This window comes from Leptonychotes weddellii, chromosome 11 (assembly GCF_054177405.1).
Source record: "Leptonychotes weddellii isolate Sample4059 chromosome 11, ASM5417740v2, whole genome shotgun sequence".
Classification (NCBI taxonomy): Eukaryota; Metazoa; Chordata; class Mammalia; order Carnivora; family Phocidae; genus Leptonychotes; species Leptonychotes weddellii.
In genome coordinates this window covers 12,426,029-12,441,496 of record NC_138379.1, presented here as the reverse complement: position 1 = coordinate 12,441,496, position 15,468 = coordinate 12,426,029, and the positions used below count along the sequence as shown (strand labels likewise).

The 15,468-nt window shown below is 56.4% G+C and overlaps 1 protein-coding gene across 2 annotated transcripts in view; it reads right to left on the bottom strand.

The window, feature by feature from the left end:
• SPI1 (Spi-1 proto-oncogene) overlaps positions 1 to 1,816 on the bottom strand; it is a 15,923-nt gene extending 14,107 nt beyond the window's left edge. The window contains exon 1 of one of the 2 annotated variants that reach the window (XM_081798117.1): positions 1,564 to 1,816. In XM_081798117.1, the coding sequence (XP_081654243.1) occupies positions 1,564 to 1,608 (45 nt within the window). In that variant the 5' untranslated portion in view covers positions 1,609 to 1,816. The remainder of the gene's footprint in view (positions 1 to 1,563) is intronic. The other variant, XM_081798116.1, reaches the window with a different exon arrangement.
• Between the last annotated feature and the right edge of the window lie 13,652 nt (positions 1,817 to 15,468).

Below are 15,468 nucleotides of genomic sequence, written 5' to 3'. Positions count from 1 at the left end.
CCACCCCTCACTCATCCCTGTCCCGTTGCAGGCACAGGGACAGCACACCAAGTCTTCAGAGAGTCATCAGGCCTCTCCCCACCCCCGCAGCGTGTGCCCAGGGATTGCACAACAGTTACTCTGGCCCTCAGGGCTTGGGTGGGGGGCCAGGGTGCCTTGGGAGCCCACCTTCCCAGGAGTAGCTCTTGAGGGTTTTGGTGTAGCAGCCCAAGAAGATGTGCTTCCTGCCTAGCTGTGTCTGGAGTTAGGGATTGAGAGGTCAAGGGTCAGAGACAGTGTGGCCCAGCTTCTGGGACTGTGGCTTTCTTGAGGCAGACTTGGCTCTTCCTGGGACCACCTCCACCCACCCCCGCCTGCCCCCTCCCCCTCCTTCTTGGTGGTGGGTGCGGAGGGTGGGACAAGGCTCAATCTGGGACGGCTGCCGGAGCTGTGTGCGTCTGGCCAGTAAGAAGGCCAGGAACCCAGCACCGGGTTTCCAGGCAGCGCAGCCCAACAGCAGGATGTCAGGCCTGGGGTGCCTCCCGGGGCTCTGAGGCCTGGCTGGGGTGGGGCGGGGGTGGGGGGGGAAGGGAGCTGCCTCTAGGCCGGGAAAGCTGAGTCAGGTGGGCAGGCCCTGCTGAACACTTCCCGGCTCCCCCAGGGCTCCCCACCCCTGCTGAGTGGGGATGAGGTGGGAAAGACAGAGGGGGTCCTCTCTGAGGGGCCCAGGTCTGCACCTGCCTGAGGCTGCAACTGTCACGCAGAGCAGGGGCAGTGGGGATCTGCCCCGGCCTGCTGCCCTTGCCCTCCAGGGCTCCCCTGGGACTCCCGCTGCTTCACCTCCAGCCCCCGACCTCGTCCCACCCTCAGCGCCTGCCCTCGCTCCAGCCTCCACTCTACCGGCTTCTACCCCAGCGCCCTTGAGCTTAGCCCCAGATGGGCCCAGCTCCAGCCCTGCCCTCCCCTCCCCGCTCCCTGGCCAGTGCCCCAACCCAACTGCCGTCCTAGTCTCTGCTCCGCTTCTTGCTGCCGCCCAGCCCCTGGGGACCCGCCTGCCCCAGGCCCAGACCCTCGGGTCAACAACCATGTCCCCTGTGCCAGGCCCCAGACCGGGCACTGGGGACCCAGACATAAGCCAACCTCCGTCTCCAGGAGCAGCCAGGTCACGGGCTGAGACCTCTGGCCTATTGCCTCCTGCCCTCCAGCCTTTACTGTCTGGGGGACCGGCTTCCCCCGCACACCAGTCTCCCCATCTCCTCCTCTGCCACCGCTCTGCTGCCGCCCTCACCATCCTCAGCCCAGCACCCTGCCCAGGAGCTCAGCCTGCCACCCAAGCCCCATCTATAAATAACCGTTCAGGCCCCACCGATCACAGCCCCACCATGGGCCCAGCCCTCAGCCCGCCAGGGCACGCTCCGAAGAAGCCAATGGCCCCCTCGCTGGGTCTCAGGCCAGGAGCTCCGGGGAGGAAACACCAACTTCCCACTGATAGTGAGCCCAGGAGGCCAGCTGGCTGGCTGGTGGGCAGGCGGACGGTCGTCCGAGGGCCGCAGGTCAGGCTAGGAGAGGAGTCCCGGTACTCACAGGGGGGACGAGGGGAAACCCTTCCATTTTGCACGCCTGTAACATCCAGCCGAGCTCCGAGCCAGTCAGGTCCCCTGCCTCGGTGGGGGCCAGTGCGGAGCCCCTCAGGATGGGGCGCCCCGTCGGGGGCTGGACGAACTCAGGGCGGGCACAGGGCTCAGGCCTGCCCCCTGAGCTACGGGAGCCCTGGGTGAGCCCCCTCCCTTGACATTGCAGGGCCAGCGCAAGTTCCTGATTTTATCGAAGGGCCTGCCACTGGGAGATAGTCCCCTTGGGGTGACATCACCGCCCCAGCCCGTTTGCATAAATCTCTTGCGCTACAGGAAGTCTCAGGCCGGCTGGGGCAGGTGGTGCTCCAGGGGCTGGCCTGGGAGGCCATGGGGGCCAGGCCCCCTGCCCAGAGGAAGCTGGAACTGTGAGGGGCGGTCTTGGAGGCTGGGGTGGGGAGAAAGAGCGGGACGGAGGAAGGCTAGCTCTACCACAGGGAAGCCATTGCTTCCCCCAGGCCCTGCTGGGGCCCCCTCACCCCACAGATGCCCACTGCTCTTGAGATCCCCGTGTGGCCAAGAGTCACTTGCTTGGGGTCAGAGCTGGTAGGGGTGGCTTCTCGGGGTCTTTGTTTTCTGGGGTCAGCCTGGCTGGCTGAGAGCTCTGATCTAGCAGAGTGCCAGGTCTGGCTCTTCTGGGTCCTGGGTCCCCAACCCTTATGCTCTGTCCACCCCAGGGCTCAGCATAGTGCCGCTTTCCCCCTCCCTCTGAGTTCCTTCACAGCAGCTTCCCTGCCACCAGAGGAGGGTCCTGGGTTCTTACACCCTCCCCTCCCAGTTTCCTGAGTACCACTGCTTCTTCCAAATCCCTAGGGGCTCTATTCCCATCCCAGATTTCCTAGATTTCCCCACCCCTTACTGATACCTGAGAATCAATCTAGTCTTCCTAGTTTACAAACCTTTCTTGTCCATCCACTCTCATTTTCCTACCCATTTTTTATCCATCCATCTATTTACTCATCAAGCCAACCATACATTCATTTATTTATCAGTTTATTTAGCTGTCCATTCATTCATCCATTTATCTGTTAGTCCATTCATCCATCCACTTATCTGTTTCTCTATTTGTCCATCTAGCTATTGATATGATCATATGTTAGCTCATCCATCTGTTATTGATCCATCACTTTATATTTTCATCTGTTTATCCACTGTATATCCAGCTCTCAATCTGCTCACCCATTGGCTCATCCATCCACTTATTCATCCATCCATCCATCCATCCATCCATCCATCCATCCATCCATCTATGCACCTACTCATGCATTCACCCATCTATCCATTCATCCACCTATCCATCCACCCATCCACTCATCCATCCATCTCTGCATCCTGCCAATATTAACTGAGCTCCAGGCTCTATGCTGAGTGTTGGGAAAATAGGTAAGTACTGGACAAGATCTCTGCCTTCAGAGGGTTCCTGATCTAGTCTGGAAGACAGGGATGAATAGAGACATTTTTTTGATCCATTGATCTCTGGGGAGTCCACTCTACTGGGGAAGAACTTCTTGAGCATTGAATTTCCTTCCATGTGTAGTCTAACCCTTTGTTTTATATCCCCTTCTCACTAAGACTAGCCTGCCTCCTTCCCGTCAGTGGAACCCCAGGCCCCCAAGCGCTTCTTCACTGGCAGCAAAGACCAGGGATTGGCAAGGTCTGGGTTCACTATTAGATTTATTTCACTTCCATCTTCACTGATTTTTTGCATCTGCACTTGGGACTCTCCAAGGGGTCCAGGTCACAAGTCCTCAGTACTTCCTAGGAACCTAACCAATGCCCCTTCCCAAGGGTAGGGGAGGGGCGGATGACTTGGCATCAGTCCCATCCCTGCTCCCCACTTCCCCTACAAGAAGGCCATGTCCCAGCTGACTGCATGTATGTGGGGTAGGTTTACTTCATGAGTCCCAGATCCCGCTTGATATGTTCATTCATTCATTCGTTCATTCATCCATCCATTCATTCATTCCTGTCTTGGTTTGGTTTGTTTATATGCTTATTTATCTATTCATTCATTCATTTAATCACTAACTCTTTATTGAAGGTCTTCCATGGGCTGAGCCTGGTAAGTGGGCACAAATATGAACAAGGCATGTCCTGGGCCCCCAGGAATTCACGGGCCTGCAAAGAGAACACACATGGAAACAGATAGTCTGGTCTCTGAGGAGGTTGTTAGGTGCACCAGGGAACAATTAATTTGGTCAAGTTCACAGTAGGAAAACACACGAGGAAGCTGAGGAAGGAGCCTGAGCCAAGGCAAGAAGGTGGAAGAAAACAGGGAACAGGGAGCCCCCATCCTGTGGCAAGAAACAAGACAATACAGGAAAGCAAAGAGCCTTGAGTGTCAGGCCAAGGATGCTGGGTTGCGTCTGGGGGCAGATGTGGAGCCTGCGCTGCTTGGGAGCAGGGAATGTGGTGCTCAGCTCCTCGGGTGCAGGCAGCATGCCCTGTCAGCTAGGTGTTCCTGAGGTCTAAGTCTCGAGGGGCCCCAGGAGAAGGAAGAGATTCCATTATCCCAAGTTTGGCCAAGCCCAAGGGGCCTGGATACGGAAGCCCCAGGTAAGATCCAGGGCTGTCCATCTCTAAAAATGGGCAGAATGACTCTCAGTCTCTCTGCAGTCAGTACCAGTATCTGTGTGTCCATTCACACAGCAGCAAGCCCTCCCTACCCTTCCTTCCACTTCCCCTCCTCCCAAAATGCACCGGGGGCCTCTTCCCAGATTCTAAGCAATTCGGAGCAGCAGGAAGGGTCTGATAATCTGATAATCCACCACCCCAGGGCTAAGAGCTCCTAAGGGGTGGGGGGGAGGTAGTGGGCAATACTTTTCTGAGTGCCCAACACTGTGTTGGGTGCTTCCACCCTTATGATCTCACGTAACCAAGACAACCTCTGTTAACTGAGGCCCAAGAGGTCAATGACTTGCTCAGGGTCAAGCGTGTGCATGGAGAGCTGGGGCATCAGATCTGCCTTCTGGGTCCTTATGGAGAGGGAGGGAAGCAGAAGGAAGAAGGAAGAAGACTGAGAAGCCAAGCACAGAGAGAGCAAGGCGGACGGGGGGCGGGAGGGAGAATTGGAGAGGAAGAGAAAGAGGAAAAAAAAATGGGAGAAAGAGTCAGAGAAGGGAGCAGAGGGAGGTGATAAAAGAAAGAAAACAAGCAAGGGTGATGGGGGAAGGGGAGGGCAAGGGGGAGGGAGAGAGGAGCTGGGACAGCCTCCTCCTTCAGCAGGGCAGTAGAGGAAAGGGGACCAGAGAGGGTCCACCGGGTGCCTCGGGCCTGGGCCGTGGCTCTCATTCTCATCAGTAAGAAATGGATTTGAAACAAAAAAAATCTTGGGAGCTCCAGAAAATGAGAGGCAAAAAAAAAACATTTTTTGAAATTATTTTATTTTTTGAATAGGTAACATATGAGCATGGTACAGAACTGCCCAGTTCCCCTCCCAGAGGCTCCCTCCCCGTTACCTCCTTCTTGTGCATTTTTCTAGAGAAGTCTGAGCAAACACAAAAATAAAGGCAGATATATTATTTTTAAAATTTTACACAGAAGGTAGCATACTAAACTCTGGTTTGATTTTTCCCTTAAATCCATTCATGTCCAGACATAGAGAGCTGTCTTGTTCTTTTTAATGACTGTATAGTATTTCACTGTTTGAATGGATTGTGATGTTTTTTAAAGTAAGCTCTACACCTGACATGGGGCTTGAACTCACGATCCCGAGATCAAGAGTCACATGCTCCACCCACTGAGCCAGCTAGATGCCCCTAGATAGTGATATTTATAAATCACGAGAGACCTCATTCACATAAGAGTGCACGAAACATTTCTGTAGAGTTTAAGGAGAAATTATAAAGCTAACCCTGGGGTGCCTGGGTGGCTCTGTTGGTTAAGCATCTGACTCTCGATCTCAGCTTAGGTCTTGATCTCAGGGTTGTGAGTTCAAGCCCAAATTGGGCTCTACGCTGGGTGTGGAGCCTATTAAAAAAAAAAAAAAAAAAAAAGCTAACACTTCCGTAGCCACCATCCAGTTCAAGAAATAAAACATATCCAGCACTCCAGAAGCATCCCCAAATGTCCCCTTACAGATCTCTCCCTCTCTCTAGAAATAACGCTATCCTTAACTTTTTCAGTCGTTATTTCCTCGATTTTCCTTATAGTTTTACCACTTACGTAAACATCTCTAGAATTTAGTCTTTATTGTAACAGATTCTAATCTCATATAAAAAGAATCAGGGTGTAAATATTCTTTTGGGTCCTACTCCTTTTTTTTTTTTCTTTTTAAAGATTTTATTTATTTATTTGACAGAGAGAGACACAGTGAGAGCAGGATCACAAGCAGGGGGAGTGGGAGAGGGAGAAGCAGGCTTCCAGCTGAGCAGGGAGCCCGATGTGGGGCTCGATCCCAGGACCCTGGGACCATGACCTGAGCCAAAGGCAGACGCTTAACGACTGAGCCACCCAGGCGCCACTAGGGTCCTACTCCTTTTTCCCACCATCTGGTTGCTACATATATGTAGCTGTGGTCCATTTCCATTGCTGTATCATATCCCATTGTCTAAAAATTTATTTAAACAGTCTCAGGGATGGACATTCAGGTTGTTTCCAGTCTTTTGCTATTATACATCATAATACAATCAATAAAATTTGCTAGTTTACACATATGCAAGCATATGTCTAGGGTAAATTCACCAAAAGTTGAAATGCTGGGTCAAAGGCAGTATTTTTATTTATTTATTTATTTATTTTTATTTTTTTTTAAGGAAGCTAGAGGGGAATATAGGGAAGACTTGAGTTACATGTTTCCTGGGCTGGATGGACTTGTAACGCTGGCTCAGGATGCCTTTTCTCATGCTTTTATGTTTGTTTGTCTCTAAAAAAGCACCCTTCAACAGCGAATAACAAAACATATTTTTCTGCCTTAAGTGAAAACAATGTAGGAAACAGACTTTCTCCTGTGGAAGTAAATGTTTGAAGGGAAATTAAAATGTTATAAATTCTCTTTTTTCTGTATTTAATTTTTCAAGGTTAATTTTGACGGTTAAGAGACTAGTGCCAGAGGGGTGCCTGGTGGCTCAGTTGGTTAAGTGTCTGACTTTGGCTTGGGTCATCATCTGGGGGTCCTGGGATAGAGCCCTGTATTGGGCTCTGAGCTCAGTGGGAAGTCTGTTTCTCCCTCTCTCTCTGCCCCTCTTCCCACTCGTTCTTTCTCTCTCTCTCAAATAAACGGATAGAATCTTTAAAGAAAAAAATCATTTAATAAATTTTTTTTTTTTAAAGATTAGTACTGGAAAGAAAATCACCACAACTAAATACAGGCTGAGTCAAAAACCCTTGTGACCTCCTTATAAAGACACTTAATAAATAGTGTCAGAAATTACCTAAAATTGGGGCGCCTGTGTGGCTCTGTCGGTTAAACGTCTGCCTTTAGCTCAGGTCATGATCCCAGGGTCCTGGGGTCGAGCCCTGCATTGAGGCCCGCATTGGGCTCCCCAAACCCTAACCCTAACCCTGCTCAGTGGGGAGCCTGCTTGTCCCTCTCCTTCTGCCACTCCCCCTGTTTGCTCTCTCTCTCTGTGTCAAATAAATAAACAAAAATCTTTACAAATTTTAAAAAAGAAATTACCTAAAATTGAAATTAAAAGCCCTTACATTATAAGTAATGTTGAAAATGACATGTCTCTCATATCTTAACTCACTGAAAAAAGACCAGATAATTTATTTGGAAGGAATTTTTGACTCCCTTCTTTTGATGTCAGAGGAGATGGATTTTTTTTTACTGAGTTATAATTGACACATACTATTATATTAGTTTTAGTTGTACTGCATTAGAAATCTTGAGATAGGTAGACATGTTGTCATATTGCCCTTGATCAAAATTGTACCGACTTACCCTCCTCCTACCAGCAGCATATGAAAACTGCTGTTTCCCCACTCCGCTGGACAAGTGGGCAGTCCTGTGGGGAGACAGGGAGGCCGGGCAGGCCTGGGTAGTGGATGGCCAGGTAGCCCTTTGCCCTCACTGGACTGGGCGGGCTGCTGAGGGGGTAGGCTGGGTGCTATTGCAATCTCAGGGCAAGCAGGCAACAGGAAACGTGGGTGCTGCGTCCTAGAAGCTGAGTCCACAGAGGGGGACATGACCCCGGGCCTCGCAGACCCCTTAGCCTCAGCCCCAAAGAACTCTAAAACAAGAAGGGACCGGCACCCCCTCCCTGCTTTCCCAGCAACTGGTCCCTCTGGGGAGTGGACAGAGTGTGTGGGAAAACTCAGGCCTCAGACGGAGAGCTGGGAAAGTTGACCCGAAAGAGCTGAGCCCGTGTACAGAAATGGCCGTCTCGCAACTTCCTCTCACGGTTGAGACATGGGAGACGCTCCTTGGGCCACAGCCTGCGTTGCTTGGGCCCCTCAGAGCTCCCCAGCTCTGGTCAGAGCACCGGGCTCGCTCTTTGGTGCATGAGGACCTCCAACAAGACTCCTGTCCTCGTGGGGCTTGTTCTCGAGCAGGAAAGACAGGGAGAAGTCCGTACTTGAGAGCGTTTCCCTGCAGGTTAGAGGGGGACGAGCGCTAGAGGAGAAGAGGGGCCGGCTGGGTGAGGAGCCGAGTGGGCAGGGCAGGCCTCGCAGACTAGGGGCTATTTGAACAAACTCTGGAAGCCAGCAAGGGCGCAAGCTAAGCGGACACCTGGGAGAAGAGCTCCAGGCAGGGACCCCAGGCCGCACAAAGTGTGAGGCCGAGCAGCAGGGGGCCGGTGGGAGGTGAGGGCTGAGGCGCTACCGGCTGCTGAGGCAGGTAGGGCCCGAGAGGAAAACCCTGTGTGACGTTCCGCTTGGACTCTGAGTGAAACCCAGGGGACACTGCAGGCAGGGGGTCTTCTGTCCCATTCGCCTCTGAGGTTGGTGCTGTTGTCATCCCCGCGGGACAGATGAGAACACTGAGGCTCAGAAGTGGCCCGTGCCCCGCACATCCTGGCTCAGCCCATCTGTGGCGCAGGCGAGGCCGCAGCCCGGGTCCGCCCGAGACCCCAGCCCCCGCCCACACAGCAGGCGTCAGAAAGTGCTCGTGGCCGCGACAGAGGGCAAGGACCAGGATTTGTTGAGCCCCTACTGTCTACCCGCATTAACTCAGTCCACCCTCACTTAATCCTATGGGGCAGGCATTTATTACCGGGGCTATTGTACGGAGGAGGGAAACGAGGTTCAGGTGGCTGGGGGATGCACCCAAAGACACACAGCTGGTGAGTGGGTGGGAGGTGACTGCAGTGGCCCTGGGGCCAATGTCCCCACCTCAAGTTTCTCCCCTGGGTATTTCCCTACCTAAAAGCCTTCCTTAGTTCTTGCTTGCCCACAGGCTGCAGTACAAAGCTCTGAGGCCTTTGCCGGAGCCCCCAACACCCAGGGTCCGCCCGCCCTTCCACCCTCCCCCACCCATGTGGACCAGCCCCACCCCCTCCTCCAGCCAGAAGACGCTACTCAACATTCCCAGAACCTCTTTCTCAATGTCCCAGACCTTGCTCACAGGCCCACCCCTTCCACGCAGGCCTCAGTCTCTCATGGGCTCTCCTCCTCCAGAGTGCCCCCCAGACACACCCTTCCCGTTTACCTCCATCTCTTCCCAGCCCCCCCACCCCAGTCTCTCCTCTTACTCTGTACCAGCCCCCCAGCCCCAGCGGCCAAGAGGCACAGGTCTCCAGAGTAGCCCGACCTCCTCGGAGGCCTGAATCTCGGCCACCCCTCCTCACCCCTGTCTCCTGCTGACCAGGGCTGTAGACTGGGAGCTCACCTCCCGGCCACATCACTCAGCCTCCGGCACCTCAAACCCACCACCACCACAGCGACTTCCTTCTGCTCACCACGGGCAACACCTCCCACCCCTGCCCGCTCACTCACTGAGGACAGGATGGCTTCCCCTCCAGGCATAGGCCCCCTCCTCCAGGGAGCCCCTTCCACCGTCCTCTTCTATCTAGGTACCCCTGGATCCTTCCCCACGATTGGCTGTGTGGCCTCTGGGCAAGTTCCTTCCCCTTAGGGAAGCTCAGACAACTCAATTCTGTAGAGGGATCAACAAGACCCACCTCCCAGAACTGTTCAAAGGACTGAAAGAGCTCATCTGTGTAAGTCCTTACTGGATATACAGAGGGGTTCATTTAGTGCCCATTTCCCTCACTGGCCTCCACACACATTTACTGAGCCTTGTGGAGGTTAGGAGTGTGGCTCTGGAGACCTTGATATGAATCCTGTCCCTGCCCTTCATTCTCTGTGTGGCTGAGGGCAAGTCACTTCTCGGGGCCTCGGGACCCCCATCTGTTAAATGGGGGCGATAGTTGGCTGCACCTCACAGGGGTGTGAGAATTCAGTGAGACAGCAAGTATGATGTTCATGGGCAATGTGCATGCCCGGCGTCCTTCCAGAGGGAGGAAGGCTCAGCCCTGTCCCTGAGGGCTCACGATCCCAGCAGAGCTCCTCTCCACAGCCTCCTTGGGAAAACAGAAATGCAGGGAGCCGGGAAGCTGGTGGGGCTGAGCCCCGAGATAGCCCCACTGGCACTTTGCTCTCACCCTCCCTGTGTGAGCAACCAGCTCTCGGGAAGAGAAAGCCGGACAGAAAAGCGGCCCAGGTCTGGAACAGGGACCCTGTGATAGGGTGAGAGGGCCTTTTGGAAAGAAAAAGGAAAGGTAATGATTATACAGCTGCTGTCACGGGCCCAGCACATTGGATCTTTACAGCAAGGCTATAGGACAGGGATGATCTTCATCTCACAGATGAGAAATGGGGCTCAGAGCGGATACTCTCCCTGGTCACAAGGCAGAGCACGCCAGACTCCGGATTAGACCCAGGCTTGTCTTACCCCAAAGCCTGCGCTCTCAGCCCAAAGCTGCCCAGTGTGTATGCCATGAGTCCTTGGGAAGGGGTCTCTGTGCATATGACGGGAAGGCCCTGGGGGGAGCAGTGGTCGGGGGCAACTTTGACTTCCGAGCTGTGAGACCCAAGGCTGGTTTGAGGCTGCCCAGGGCTCTCGGGTGGGGGTGTGGACAGCCCAGGGTGCGGAGCAGAAGGCATGGGGCCTGGAAGGAGTTAACTGCATGAGGGGCCTGAGTGAATCAGAGGCTCCGCAGGCTGCGATGGAAATTCCCTGTGCATGGCGTGTGGTCACCCAGAAAAGGGAAATGGTGCTTTTCGGAGCAGGGGACGGCGGGGGCTGGAGCCCGGGAGCAGATGCCTGCCCGGGTGGGGCTGGCGAGGGTGTTGTGACCAAAGACGCCTGGCCTCAGGCTCTGCTTAGGCCCTGGGTGGGAAAAGGGAGGCCAGGGCCAGGCCTGGCCATTCTAAGGTGTGCCCATGGGCCCTGAGGGATGGGTAGGAGTTCGCCAGGCCCAGAGGAAGGAAGGGCACTCAGGCCATGGGAACTGCTGGCACCAAAGCATAGGGCTGTGACTCAGCACGAGAGTCTGTCCCCCACGCTTTTTCTGGGGAACTCTTTCCTGTCCTTCAGGGCCCATCCCGAGTGATACCCTTCCCCACCCTAGGAAGCAACATCTCTTCTTTTTCATGTCCCGAGGCCTCAGTTTCCCTCTGGGAGCTCTCAGAATCCTGTAACTCATCCGCCTTCTCCACAGGCCTGTGGCCAGGGGCCGCGTCCTGGTTCTAGAGGCAGCTTGCCCCCCGCACAGAGCCGGCACCGAGTAGGCGCTTGCCGTTCGCGAGATGACGGCTCCACAGAAGGGGACCCTGGGGCCCAGAGAGGTTGGGAGAAACGCAGTCAGCCAGCTGGCTCTGGCTGAGTGGGGCTCAGGCCAGCGCTTTGGCCTCAGCTGGGGCTTCGTGGGAGAGAAGAAACGGGGCAGGCGTTCTTCCCTCAGATGCCCGGCCGTGGGTGGCCATCTGACAACTGTGCCATCCGAAGCCTGCTTCTTTCTCAAGCATCAGCCCGGCCCTGCTCCTGCCCTGTCACAGCGCTGGGAGACGTCTGTCCTGCCACCGGGGAGACTGGGCTATGAGATGGAGCGAGAGGCAGTCAGGGAGACAAGGGGATGAGTCTTGAATCTCAGTCCAGACACCCTCTAGCTGTGTCGCCTCGCACGCGTGCCTTCCCCTCTGAGCCTCGCTTTCCACTTAATGCTGGAGGCAGTGGAACAGGCTTGTTCTTGGGGACAGAAAGAACGGACTGAGGTAAACTGCGAGCCTCTGCACTGGTGTGAGGGAGCCTGTTACTAGCAATGAGTGCTGTGTTGCCCGTCATCTGTCCTGGGAGCAGGCTCCTAAGCAGGCTGTGCTGTGGCCTCAGGCCCGGTGTCCGTCTGTCCCCGTTCGCTCGGCACCGCGTGACGGCCTATGCCCCACACCAGCCCGGGCAGTGAGTGGAAGCCCGGCTCAAGGAGAGTAGAGGCTGGGCCCTCCGTCCAGAAATAAGCCCTCTGAGCTCCCCAGGTGCCAGAGCGTCCCCGAAGCGCCCAGACTCCTTGGCTCCCGTGGGGGATAAGGGCGCCAGAGAAGCCATCCTCAGGAGGGACGGGCACCACGGCGGCGGCCATTGGCGCTGGAGCTTTTCCAAGCGCGAAGGGGAACTGAGAAGTGTGGGAATGTGCCTCGGCCAGGCCCGAGTGGGCTGGGTCCGGGTGGGAGCGGCTGCGCCGAGGAGGCCAGACCGACGACGGGGTCCTGGGGGGTGAAGGGGAGAAGGGGGCCTGCTGGCCACTGACTGTGGGGCTGGGGTCGCCGTGACGTGTCTGCAGGTTGTCCAGACAGAGCTGGCCGGGCATCGGGAGGCCGGGGAGCTGCGTGGAGAAGGAAAGAGGAAGCCATGGGGGGAGGGGGGTGGGGCTGCTGGGGATGCAGTGGGAGTGGGGGCTGGGGGCCTGGAGCCATGTCGCCACAGCCACTTCACTTCTCCCGGTTTCGGTTTGTAAATAGCTGCCAGCTCCGGGCAGGCGGGATGGGCCCTGCCCCTTCTGTGGCCTGTGTCCAGGGAGGCCCAGGTCTGAGTAGCTGCAGATGCTCAAACCCTGGATTTGAGGACCCCAGGAGGCAGGGAGGCTGGCCTGGCTTTTCGCCTGGGTGGGCAGGGTTGGTGGGCCCAGCACTGGGCAGCCCCGACCTGTGGTCACTGAGGTAATGCAGCTGGGACAGAACTTGATGACTTGGCCACACTGGGCTTATTTATAACTGGGCCTCCGCGGGCAGAAGCAGCTGCTGAGCCGCCAACTCAGCACTTGGGCTGGCCCAGGGCACCGAGGCAGGGGACAGGATAGTGGGGGCCAGCCTGGCCTGATGGCCCCCAAGTCTGGGCCTCAGGGTCTTGGGATCCCCAAGGCCTTTCTGGCTGGAACCAGTCCTTGTGCTTTCTGTGTTGGCCAGGCCTTGAGGTTCAGGGGTTCTACGGGCAAGATGGGTGTCCCAGAACCTCCTAGACCAAGAGGGTGTCTGAACTCGGTCAGTGGACTGGTCAGTTCCCAGGAGGCTCACGCCTTGGCCTCCGTGCAAAGCAACTTTTCCTCCAGAGGTCAGGCGCTGTCAGCAAACTCAACAAGAAGCAAAGTCATCTCCCCTCCGCTTCTTGCAATAGCCGTGCTTAAAAACAAAACAAGACGCATTCGGGAAGAGGGCAGTGCCAGCTCCTGAGGCCTGGCCTTCAGGATGGCAGCTGACAGAGGAGGAAAGATGTGGGTCCCTCCTGAGCCTCCCACGTCACCCCACATGGGTACCCATCTCCTTCTTGGGCAGGAAGCCTGGCCCTGCCCCCACCCTCCAAAAGACCACTTATCTTTCTTCTGAGTAAGAATGTGAGGGGGGTGTCAGTCCCCTTCCCAAGGTTTGCAGGATATAAAGAGGTTCCTAAAATCTTTCTCCCACTTTTGAATCATCCCGGGTCAACCCTGTCACCTACTACTTACTCTCTGTCCCATCAACACCCTGTCTCCCAAACTAGGTCCCGGCCTTCCCACCTCCAAGCCTTGTTCCAGTCTGGCCCCGTGCCTGGCATGCCCTTTCCTCCCCCCTAGTCTCTCCAAGTCCCCTCTCTGTCAGGGCCAACGCCAAGCCCTGCTCTGAGGGTCCCAGCCTCAGCGCTCGCCTGTCCCCAAAGCAGAGGCTCTTGAAATATAAAATTCAAGGATGATGCCAGAATTGGAGCAGAAATGGGTGAAAGATTTTAGACCCTGAGTGCCATAATCACTACACAAAAGAGGAAGCCAACATCCGGCGTGGGGCAGGGATGGCCAAAGGCACTCAAAGCAAAGGACAGAGCTGAGACCAGAGCTACGCACCCTGACTCCTGGCCTAGAGCCCTGACCCCGGGACCTCTGACCTCCCCGGCCCCAGCTTGGCCTTGCGTGACGGCCCCGCCTGGCCCCTTCCACTTGGTGAACGCTGGTGGGGATGGGAAGGAGGGGGAGCTGGTGCGGTGGAGGGGGGGCACCTCGGGCCTTCCACCACCCAGGTCTGGGGCCTGGGATGTCAGGCCTCCTTAGGCCCCTCCGGGCAGGGTCGGGGCGCCCAGCCCAGAGCCGCCCCGGGCCGCAGCTGCCCCTGTTTCCACATCGGCAGTAGCAAGTCCGGCGCCTGAGAAAACAGGAAGCGCCCAGTCACCACAGGAAGCGTGTGTGCGCAGCCTCCCCACCCCCGGCCCATTGCAAAACGCCAACAGCCCCATTACCACAGGCACCACACAGTGGCGGGGAGAAACGCTCTGGCCGCCAGGCCTCCCGAAGAACCGGACAGAAAGACTCCAGCCCTCACTTGCCTGGGCCAGGCCCCAGGGCGAATGTCCAGCTGTGGCCTCGAGGAGCCTGGGGTCTCCTAGGGTTCACGCCTCAGGCCTTCCTCTGGATTCTCAGCCCCATCCCAGGCTGGCCTAGGCTAGGCCTGCTTTGGCCATCATTAAATCAGAGTATGGGGTCAGGGGTCATAGGGAAGCCATTTCTCTGACCTGGTGGTAGGCACTGGAGGACTCCGTGCCTGGCCTTCAGACCCTGACAGGGCCTGATTCCCAAGCCTCACTGAGGCAGCTGGCCTAGATCCTGCCACCCCCATGACCCCAGGGAGCCGTCTGCTGTCAAGTCCACACCTGCCACACCCTGTGTCCAGCCCCAGCCCTTCCCAACCAAGACCTCGCTGGCCCTGGGGTCCTGCCCAGGCTAGCCCTTAGGAGACCTGAGCCCTTCCTCATCCCACCCTGCCTGCCCCGACTCACCTCCCATTTCTGGCCACCCGGACTCAACCCTTGGAAGGAGATGGGAGTGCAGCAATGCTGAGGCCCCGTGCCTGGGGAGGTCCGTGCTCCGCCAGCCCCGGGGACAGCAAGGAAAAGAGAAGAGAGCAGAGCATTTCATGGCTATAATAAATCAAAGGGGGAAGTCAGAGCAGGAGAAATAAGAAACTTCCCTACCCTGGGCACAGGGACCTGCCAGGCAGCAGCCCCCGTCTCCCCACGGCCTTCCCTCCTCCCTCCTGCCTCCATGGCCAGGGCCCAGATCTGGTACTCGCTCCTCGGGCCTAGGGACCCCACCTGCCCAGAGACCTCCTGGGCAGCCAACACTTCTTGCTGTGCATCCTGGATCCAGGCACCTCTAGGGTTGGGGCCTCAGTTTCCTCCTCATGGACACAGAAATCCCTGGGGTGCGTGCTGGTTTGGAGAGTGAATGCTCAGGCTGCCCAGCAGAGAGGGCTGAAGATGGGTGCTGCCCCTCTGGACAGGACAAAGGGATCACAGAGATGAAGGGAAGGTGAGGCGTTCTGGAAATTCCCAGTGGACAGTTGGGCTCGGCTGGACAGATGTCTGTGAGAGCAGCCAGGAGGGCCAAGGCAAGAGGCTGGAGTACAGAGCAGAGGTGGGGAGAGCCCTAGACTGTGAGAGTAGGCGGGGCCTTGACCT